The sequence below is a fragment of the Wolffia australiana genome, chromosome 9 (assembly GCF_029677425.1).
Source record: "Wolffia australiana isolate 7733 chromosome 9, ASM2967742v1".
In the NCBI taxonomy this organism is placed as follows: domain Eukaryota; kingdom Viridiplantae; phylum Streptophyta; class Magnoliopsida; order Alismatales; family Araceae; genus Wolffia; species Wolffia australiana.
Window position 1 is genome coordinate 2,005,499 of NC_135843.1, and position 10,951 is coordinate 2,016,449.

The following is a 10,951-nucleotide window of genomic DNA, read 5'->3' on the forward strand; positions in this document are numbered from 1 at the left end:
CGATGAAATGATAAAATCGGATCGTCCAATATTTGATAAAACAAAAATCAATTTGATCCAAACACACAGAATGTTTTGATAAAACGACGAATTGGGCGGAGTTTGAATTCAATCTGACTAATCAAAATCGAATTCTATTTTACCCTCAAATTCTATCTTCTTGAATATTATGTACATTGTGGACATGAAAGCACTTTATAAACACCACATTCAACATATTTCCTTACCTGTCTTTTGTATCCCTTCTTTCTCTTTTGTAGTTTCATCTTCCTCAATATATCATCCCCAGTCTTCAAGTTTCCTAACATCTCTCTCTCTCTCTCTCTCTCTCTCTCTATATATATATATATATATATATATATATATATATATCTCATGTGTTTGTTCTCTAGTTCTCTCTCTCTCGTTCTTGCTCACTCTCTCTTGTTCTCTGTGTTCATCCTCTCTCGCTCTCTCTCGTTCTCTCGTGTTCGTTCTCTCTCTATCTCTCTCTAGATTTATGCCACATTCAAGAACTGATGGCATCTGGATTCAAGCCAAGGAAAATAAACAAAGACGAGGAGAGAATAACATCTGGACTCAAGCTAAAAAAATCTGGAATTCTACGACACAATTTTAAATATTACACATCAATTTTCTCACAGATCAAGCCCCAAAACAAATAAAAATATCACAAGAAAATGCATCTAATAAAACCACAAGGAGGGATTTGGATGATCTACAAATGGTGGGGGGGGGGGGGGGTTTGACTTTGTCCTACTCATGCAAAGCTCTTGCCCACTGCAAGAACACAATTGAAGAGATTAAAAAAAACTGAATAATTAGATAATTAGATGGGTTGATATTTAGATAATTAGATAATTAGATGAATTGAGCAACCACTCACTTTTGGAGGAAGCCGAGACGAGGACGACGCGGAGGTCTCGGTTGTTGGGGGGTAGTTGGAGACGAAGAGGATGGAGCTTGTCGGTGAGGATGTTTCTAGTGCAGATGATGACATCAGAGAGACCAGTCTCCCGCTCCAGCCGGGCCGACAACTCCTCCACGGTGTTTCCCAAGAACTGGATCGACGGCGCCTCGGTCGAATCGTCCTCGTGCCCTGACTCGTCAAAGATAGAGAAAAACACTGTTCGCCCCGCCGGCCTCGCCAGAGACTGGTTGTTTCCAGAACAAAGAACCTCATTGTCAAAACCCTAAACACTAAACCGTAAACCTCAAATTTTAAATCGTAAAGCCAAAAATATTGTAAAAAATGAATCAAAACCCTAAAACCTTTGATATTTGCAGAGACCGGTCTACTAGATCGATCAAAATCTCAATTAAAAAAAAACCCAAAACCTTAAAACCTTAAAAATTAATGTGCCGGAGGAGAAGAATTTATCAAAACCCTAAATGTAAACTTTAGATCCTACACAATTAATAGAAACTATAAATGATCAAAACCCTAAAGCTATATCTTTACCCCAAAAGATGGATCTGCTCCAGGAAAAAGCAATTGAACAGAACCCTAAACCCAAAACCTTAAACGATAAACCTTTTGAAATAGTTAATTTCTTAAGAACTAAACCCTAAAGCTTTAATAGTTAACCCTAATTCTATAGAGAATTTATGAAGATTAGGGATGAGGTTGATTGGAATTGGATAACATGAATTGAGGAAGAAGACAGAGTTTACCTCTCGCCTGGATAATCCACTACGAGGGGTATCGCTGGAAGTGGATGAGATCGACTGCAAAATAATGGGGGTTAGATTAAAGGAAATTATTGGGGCATAAAATAAATGTTTACCTCTCGTCTGGATAATCCGCCGCGAGGTGTATCGAAGGGCGAAGACGGGGTAGGCTGCAAAAATTAGGGTTAGATGTGAAGATGAAAGGAAAAAAGAACAAGAGGAGGTTTACCTCTGAGGTGGATCGGGCACCGCGAGGGGAGTCACCAGTATCAGGCGAGATGGACTGCAAGATTTAGGTTAAGATGATGAGTATGATGAATGTAGGAAGGATGATGGTGATGAGAACGACATAAAAAGGAGAAGAGTGACATGAATAAGATGATGATGATGATGATGATGATGATGCTGATTATGGAAAAAGAAGAATATATGATAAAGAAGATGATAGGAAAGGAGGACGGTCATGATCACAGCGACGTCAAGAGGAGAAGAACATTGTGATTATGATGATGATGATGATGATGATGATGATGATGATGATATACAAGAGAATGAATGAAGATGACAACAAAATAAAAACAAGAAATGTATGATGATGAAACCAAAAGAAAAACAAGAAAATGAATATGACGATGATGACGACAACAAAAGAAGAACAAGATGATGACCACGATAATGATAATGATAATGATAACCACAAAGGAGGAAGAAAATAAAAAAAGAAGATAATGATCATGATAACTGAAACAGAAGAAGAAGAAGAAGAAAAGAAAAATAATAAGATAAGGATGATTATGACAGAAACAAAACAAAAAAGGAAAAATAAGATGACGACAACGAAGATGATGACAATGGCAAAAGAAGAAAAAGATCATGACGAATTTTTATCGAAGAAAACAAGATTATGATGATGCTGATGATGATGATTATGATGATTAAAATGATGATGATAAAGTAAGAAGTAAGAAGAAGAATAATGATGATGATTTGGTTGACAACAAGAGAAGAGCTAGGTGATGATGATGGTGATGATAATGATGACATAATGATGACAATTTACCTGGGGAGAATCTGGAACGACAGATGGCGGCACCGAAGGTGGATTAATCTCAACGACATCGAGCTCCCAGAGGATCCATTCCTGAGTGGCAGTACGGTGAGGGATGTCATGGGTAATCGAATTCCGCCATGGCGGGAGACCTCCATTGGCCCGGAGAAAACGGCCGTAGGCTGTCTTGAGTCGGATCGAGAATCCATCACGGATGGGCTGCCACTCTAGGGACGAGTCTCGGGCATGAGCAGGTTTGGTTTGGGTAACCTTGCACCAGAAAAAAAATGTACATAAATTAAAAAATTATAGCATTCAAAACTAATTTAAAAATATTCCCTTCAAGGACATCCTGGTTGACAACAAGAGAAAAAGATGTAGAATATGATGATGATGATGATTTGGCTGTCAACGAAAGAAGAAGAAGATGAAAATAATGATGATTATATGGGTAACAACAAAAGAAGATGGAGACGATGATGATGAATATATGGGTGAGAACATAAGAAAAATTAGAAGAAGATGGTGATGATGATTTGGCTGTCAACAAAAAGAAGAAATAGACGAAGCTAATTATAATTATATGGGTGACAACAAAAGAGATGAAGAAGAAGATGATGATTATATGGGTGACAACGTAAGAAAAAGACGAAGAAGATGGTGATGATTTGGCTGTCAACAAAAGGAAAAGAATTAGACGAAGATAATGTTTTCTTCTTCATAAAGAAGAAGATGAAGATGGTAATGATATGGTTGACAACGTAAGAAAAAGATGAAGAAGAACATGATGATTTGGTTGTTAACAAAGGAAGAAGAGGAAGATGATGATGATTTGGCTGTCAACAAAATAAGAAGAAGACGAAGACAAAGACAAAGATAACAAAGAAGATGACGAATATGATGATGATGATATGCTTGACAACGAAATAGTATTAATATATTTTTTGAAAGAACAAAACAATAATAATAAGATGACGACGATGATATGATGATCATAATTTGGTTATCAACAAAAGAAGAAGAAGATTAGCATGGACCATGATGATTTGGCTGCCAACAGAAGAAGAAGAATAACATGATGATATGGCTGCCAACAGAAGAAGAAGAAGAACATGATGATTTGGCTGCCAACAGAAGAAGAAGAGGAAGATGATGATGATTTGGCAGAAAACAAAATAAGAAGAAGACGAAGACAAAGACAATGATAACAACAAAAGAAGATGACGAATATGATGACGATGATGATATGCTTGACAACAAAATAATAATAATAATAAGATGATGACGATGATGATCATGATTCGGCTATCAACAAAAGAAGAAGAAGATTAGCATGGACCATCCAAGAAATGGTCCAAATTGAAACCAAATAAAGGAAAAAAATACCTTGCACCCGGTCATGCCGAGGAGAAAGGGTTCATTGGAGGCCGTCAGATATCGGCCGAAGCAGCTCTTCAGCCGGATAGTTTGGCCTCCACTTGAGAACTCCACCATCCACCGGGCCTGGCGCGACGCTGCGTTCCTTGTCTGAGTCACCGATTCCTCGTCATCTTCCGCCGTCAGGTACTTGTTGTGGTGGCTCTTCAGCCGCACCGCCCTTGCGTTCCTGAACATTTCCATCTGTACCATCCACGGTTCCAATCTTTGATCAGATCAAAAATCGCAGATCCAAATTTAAACCAAAATTCTTTTTCATAACAATAATTTCAGAATTCATTAAGAAAAAAAAATAATTTCAGACGACAATCAGAAATTTTGGGGATTCGGAAGAACATTTTTATCTGGAACATTCATGTTTCTAATTTTTTATCGGATCAAAGTGTGAGGTTGTTTTGACAAGTCGCGGTTCCAAATTAGAACCCGAATTCTTTTTCATAACAATAATTTCAAACAATGCATTAAAGAAAAGAATAATCTGGCCGGAAACTCTGGGGGTTCGGAAGAACATTTTTATCCGGAACATTCATGTTTCTAATTTTTTATCGGATCAAAGTGTGAGGTTGTTTTGACAAGTCGCGGTTCCAAATTAGAACCCGAATTCTTTTTCATAACAATAATTTCAAACAATGCATTAAAGAAAAGAATAATCTGGCCGGAAACTCTGGGGGTTCGGAAGAACATTTTCATCTGGAACATCCATGTTTCTAATTTTTTATCTGATCAAAGTGTGCGGTTCTTTCGACGAATCGCGGTTCCAAATTTGAACCAAAATTCTTTCTCATAACAATAATTTCAGACAATGCATTAAAAAAAGAATAATTTCTAACGACAATCGGAAACTTTGGGGGTTCGGAAGAACATTTTCATCTGGAACATCCACGTTTCTAATTTTTGATCGGATCAAAGTGTGCGTTTCGTTCGACAAATCGCGGCTCCAAAATTTGATCCAAAAGTCTTTTTCGTAACAATAATTTCAGACAACTCATTCAAAAAAAGAGAATAATTTCAGGCGACGATCGGAAATTTTGGGGGTTCGGAAGAACATTTTCATCTGGAACATCCCCGTTTCTAATTTTTGATCGGACCAAAGTGTGCGTTTCGTTTGACTAATCGCGGCTACAAATTTGATCCAAATTTTTTTTCCATAACAATAATTTCAGACGATGATCGGTAATTTTGGGGACTTCCGAAGAACAGTTCCATCTGGAACATCCACGGTTCCAATCTTTGATCGGATCAAAGTGTGAGGTTGGTTCGACAAATTAAGGTTCCAAAGTTGAACCAAAAGTCTTTTTCATAACAACAAGTTCAGACGATGATCGGTAGTTTTAGGGAATTCCGATGAACAGTTCCATCTGGAACATCCACGGTTCCAATCTCTGATAGGATCAAAGTGTGCGGTTCGTTCGACAAATCGCGGCTCCGACTTAAATCAAAAAGTTTTTTCAGTACAATAATTTCAGACGATGATCGGAGACTTTGGGAAGATTCCGAAGAAATTTTGAAAGATCCAATTGGAGAGAAAATTGCGCTTACAGGTTTCGTCGATGATCGTCGATTGCAGATTCAATCGATGAAAAACTTATCCGGACAGAAATTATCCACCAGAATTGATCAGATGGTCGAGAAAATACGATCCGCGACGAGACAGCAGCTCCTACGGCGAAAAAACCGTTAAATCGCCCATTTTAGACTAATCCGGCGAAGAATCGAACTAAAAAAAAAGCTCCAGCAACCTCGATCACAGTCGAACCTAAACGAAGCTCTGGACGTCGATTTAGACGAATCCGAGGAAGAATCTAAGGAACACGAAACTTCAGATACCTAGCTCAAGAATAAACAAACTACTGCTCGATCGAAGCCGGCATTCAACAATATAAAGTCGACGACATCGCTAACCAGGAAAGATCCGCGATCGACGATGAATTTGTACAAATCGTTCCCCGCGCAACTTCCTCGAAACACCTCTCCGATCTACGCGCCAAAGCATGCCCCCCTGTAATAACTGTTTATATATAGAGAGAGAAAGAGAGAGAGATATGAGAGATATACGAGATAGCGAGGTAAGAGAGAGAGATAGAGAGAGGTCGCCAAAGCAAACCCCGTGTAAGAACTATTTAGAGAGAGAGAGATGAGAGACATATAAGATAGCGAGATAAGAGAGAGAGATAGAGAGGGCGCCAAAGCAAACCCCGTGTGATAACCGTTTAGAGAGAGAAACGAAGATATATATGTATATAATGAGAGAGATATGAAGGAGAGGGAGGGGGCCAAAGCAAACTCTGTCTAATAACTCTTTAGAGAGAGAAATGAAGAGAGAGATATAAAGAAGAGAGAGAGAGTGCGCCAAAGCAAACTCCATCTAAGAACTGTTTAGAGAGAGAAATGAAGAGAGAGATATATAAAATAGAGAGAGAAAGGGCGCCAAAGCAAACCCCCTCTACTAATTGTTTAGAGAGATAAATAAAGATATATATATATCTATAAAGAGAGATCTACAAAAAGGAGAGAGAGAGAGAGATAAAGAGAGAAGTATATATATATAGAGAGAGAGATATAGAGGGATAGCTGGAAACTGATAAGGAGTATGATTTTGAATATGATAATGCTCTAAACCTATGAAGTATATAGTGCACGTCACTCGTGCACTTTGTTGGGCCCTGACGTAGAGAGAGGAAGAATATCCATCCTTCCAATGCCCGTGGACGGGAATTGGGGAATAGGGTGCATCTGTCCAATATCCGTCTGATATCCAATATCTGACAATTAAATGTCCGATCTACCCCTGAAATCGAGACGATTTCAGACGTTGATGTTGAATTTCTGATCAAACATTTCCCTGATTTGGATTTTGGGATGGATGATGGTACAGAAAATTGCATTCCGATATCAGTAGGGAACGACACGTCCGAGACGTGACGCCCCGGACATGACGGGATGAATGACGATCCGTGACGGACGGTGCCGTGATGAAAGTTTCGTCACGTCACTGTCCTGTCATGTTCGCATCACCCGTCACGTCCCGGTAACCTGATGGCGTCACCGTCCCGTGTGACGGGAAAAACAACCATGCGGAGGAGAGAGAATTAGAGGGGCATATATCCAATTATCTTTCGATGGCATCCTTTTGCATGTGTGAATTAATGCAGGGACTATTCTGCAAAATGACAAGAAATCGAGTTATCGATACCTCGTGGCAAAATCTCGGCCGTCAAAAAGCTTAAATCTGACAATTTTTAAGCTATTTTGGTCCGTCTTCAAAACGCGTCTCCGCCGTCATCCGTGACGGCCATCCTGTCACGTCACTCGTCCGAGACCCCTGTCATTGTCGCGTCACCGTCACGGCCCCCTAATTTCGTCACTGTCACGTCATCCGTCACGTTGCCATCACCGTGACGTGTGACATGACGGATGACGCGCCACCATAGAAATCAGTAACATTATTGATATCCAGATCTTTGTTTTTTTAATAAAGAGAGTCCCATTTGAAAGAAAAACAAAAAAAACAGATGTATAAATGATTCTTTTGGAATATGAAGCGGAATAATACAACTCATGGTGGGCCCTACTTTTATCAGTTGGTCGATCAGTCAACTGTGCTTTACTCTGTAGTTGAGTCCAGGCTGTGCTATATTGTCGCCTGTTGACTTTGACCGTGGTTCTCTCAGTGGTTCTGTTGACTTCCTATTAATTAACCTGAATTGATTTTACTAAAATTATTAACCAAATACTGTTCAATTTTCATTGACCGATGCATTTATGTCCATCCCACGCCGTTGGCTCTGTCTCAGCTGACTTAGTATTACCTATGTTATCATGCATATAGCGATGAAACATTTATATTTGTTATTTATATATATATTAACTAACTTTTCATTATTTTTTTATTCATAATGCTCAAAAGAAGATCAGAGCCAAATAACTTAGTTATGTATTTATATTTTTCCTACTAAGACTACACATTATTGAAGTTATATTTAAACTTGTAGCCAGATATTGGAAAAACCGATATGCTATAGCATCGTCCAACCCTAGAGACAAAGGCGGATGATATCCAATCATAGGAGATCCTGGTCCTTTATTTACAGTTATTGCACTGGCCCCAGAATTAGGTGTCTAGCATATTTTTCATCTGATATTTGTTATCAGATATAGAAGCCTAAAAGCCATCTAAAATATTTACAATTATGGATTATGTTTACTATTACAGGTAGAAAAATATAATAATTTATGTTATCCACATCCAATATATGATGTTGGACATTGGATGCCAATAACAATCTTGCTGATGTCATCCAGATAGCATTATTAATATCCATTAGCCATTTTGAGACAGTGGCATCCTAGAATGACAATTGATGAAATGAAGAATTAAGTATAAATGTTGGTATAGATAGTGCTTTGCGATTGCAAAAAGAAGACGAATCATATGCTAACTTTCTCAACAAAAATCTGTTGTAAAACATAGAGTTTAAAGCAGAATTTTGATGACAAAAGGAATATTATCAAGCACTACAACAGATAATATGTTTGAAGTAAAGAAGGTAAGGATAATTCTTCATTTATTAACTAGATCACGAATCTATATAATTAGTTCAAACTATGTAATAAAATAATGCAAGTTTATTTTGAAGTGATGTAACTTGAATCGATCAGTTTATAATTCAAAATGATGGATACATCAATACTCTTTAGAAATTAAATCTAATTATCAGTTTATTATTGATTCAAATTCAGAATTAAAATTGAACTAATTGAAAAAGATACTTATGAACACGATTACTGTAGGAATATTTTGTATCATTACTTAATTATAAATAAATTTTAAAAATAGGATAAATCAAATCTTTTTTATCATCTAATATTTGTTTCTTTGGATGTAATATCAATTATGAGTGAACAATTTTTTAAGCCTCTAAATCCCTGAGTATTCTTGGTTTGATTTATGCCTCAAAATGTTTTGGAAATAGGTTCAATAACAATGCATATAATATGTGATTCTATTAAAAATGTTATTCAATAAAACTAAATGCTACATGAATAATAAAAATATCAGAAGCTTCACTAGGATATCAACGCAGGCTTTGGGCAGTTAAGATCAATGCCTGGTTGTATTTCCTTTGTAATTTTCTTTGGCCCGTTGGGCTGAGATCCCTCTTGTTGCTTGCCCGCCCACCCGGCCTGATGCAACGCTTGAAGGAATGCATTAATAGGTTATCCCATTTGGAAACTTTTAAGAAATAGAATTACTATATAAATTTTGGTTACAAATTTGATTAAATTAAACAAAGTACCTCTCCTCTCGCATGTGTGCGCCAGCCACAAAAATATGCATATTGGGCGTCCTAAATTTGGGCCTTCAGTGAGCTCCTTGGGCGGCTACCTACGTGGCGGCACTCGCTAGCTTGCAGCTGGCTTGAGCGCTGCCAGACTCTGGATCAGCTTGTGGCAAATTATTTTATTTTCATTTAATTTCTTCCCTGAAAATGTACAATTACTAACTTGCAAGAAAATCAATTCCATTACAGATAATAATCTTGAAACATGTTCTGAATGAGAATTTATGTCATACAAAAGTTAGGTAGAAATTTTATTAAAAAGTGTTTAAGCAAACTCCAGAATAAATGTATGAAATGAGAATTTATACCAAAATGAATGTAAGATCAATAAAATAGTGCATGGAATGGACCTAAGATATGTATGTTTTCATGACTCAAAATGGGTTGATCGGCTTGGGCCAAAATTGGAAGATTTGCAGCATTGGAATGTATCACACTTCAATTCATAGGCTTCAATGTCTTTTAACATGTCCTTCATGTGGATGAGATGTGAGACCTATTTAAAAATCTAGAGGAAACCTGTGTGTCCTCATATATATCCCATGGCATATTTCATTTTAAAAAATTATCAGTAAAGAATGATGTTTGTCCCATTTGTTCCTGACTTTGAGGACCGTAAAATTTATGTAAAAAAAGGTCATTATCTTTTGGTCAACTATTGCCTGCGTTATTTTGGACATATTAGGGGCTTGCTTGAATGTTCACATATTTGATCTATGTCAGGTGAAGAAGGCTGAGTGATATGCAAATATTGTAACTTTATATTGGAATTCATTAAGATAAAGCATCTTAATATTTATTTCTGATGTCATTTCTTCAATAAAATTTTAAATCATAGCTCACACGGTTCACTGGGATCTGTAGATATGGAACTACGATTTGGTTAAAAACCTAGAAGACCTTTAACACTCACTCTTGACCAGATGACAACTTAGATGAGCGCCACCAATTCTTGTTCCTATGCTCCCTTCATGTGATTTGATATGGAGAGGGCTTTGGTGAAATGTTAAATTGGTTTCCCATTTTGCGTCAGAACCACTCCAATGCCTGTGTCAAAAAATGATATAAAGCCAAGGAGAGCTCATAGAGTACAGAGTTTTTTTAGATGTAATAATGATTGGTTGGCTTCATAATCTCAACAGAAAGGACCCATTAAGAGAAGTTTGGTCAATGGATTTTTTATGTAATCAAGTAAAGCCACAAAACAACGGTAATAATTGATCAGGCCAAGGAACTATTTGATTTATTTATGTGTGTTTTAATGGTGAGTTGTTTGGGGTAAGGACTTTCTGAAATTGGTCTCAAGCCCAGTTCAAGCATATGGCATGATCAATACTCTATTCTCGCTTTTGTGTCTGTGGTGCAGCACAGTGTCCTAAAATTTTCCCAAGCTCAGAGATCAAATCTTTACTATGAATATTGTACTTTGAATGTGATTGAATTGATAGTTGAA

At 37.3% G+C, this 10,951-nt stretch overlaps 1 protein-coding gene across 5 annotated transcripts; it reads right to left on the reverse strand.

Annotated features, from left to right (window-relative positions):
• Positions 1-579: 579 nt before the first annotated feature.
• Positions 580-6,177, reverse strand: LOC144707549 (uncharacterized). 5 transcript variants are annotated; one of them, XM_078580722.1, is made up of 10 exons: positions 6,059-6,147; positions 5,896-5,958; positions 5,696-5,816; positions 4,106-4,339; positions 2,732-2,989; positions 1,901-1,954; positions 1,788-1,841; positions 1,675-1,728; positions 887-1,154; positions 580-780 (listed from the first exon to the last, which is right to left on the reverse strand). In XM_078580722.1, the coding sequence occupies exons 4-10, from the start codon at positions 4,337-4,339 to the stop codon at positions 761-763; spliced, it is 942 nt and encodes a 313-aa protein (XP_078436848.1). In that variant the 5' UTR covers positions 5,696-5,816; positions 5,896-5,958; positions 6,059-6,147; the 3' UTR covers positions 580-760. The 5 variants fall into 5 exon arrangements, with proteins under 5 accessions (XP_078436848.1, XP_078436847.1, XP_078436849.1 ...); XM_078580721.1 differs by lacking the exon at positions 6,059-6,147 and having other exon boundaries at positions 5,896-6,052; XM_078580723.1 differs by lacking the exon at positions 6,059-6,147 and having other exon boundaries at positions 5,913-6,050.
• Positions 6,178-10,951: the final 4,774 nt, after the last annotated feature.

Coding starts and splice junctions, on each gene's coding strand:
- LOC144707549 (XM_078580724.1), bottom strand. CDS start 4,339: ATGGAAATGTTCAGGAACGCAAGGGCGGTGCGGCTGAAGAGCCACCAC. Junction 1,955..2,731: donor TCGTTCCAGATTCTCCCCAG/GTAAATTGTCAT, acceptor TAAATCTTGCAG/TCCATCTCGCCTGATACTGG. Junction 1,729..1,787: donor GCGGATTATCCAGACGAGAG/GTAAACATTTAT, acceptor ATTATTTTGCAG/TCGATCTCATCCACTTCCAG.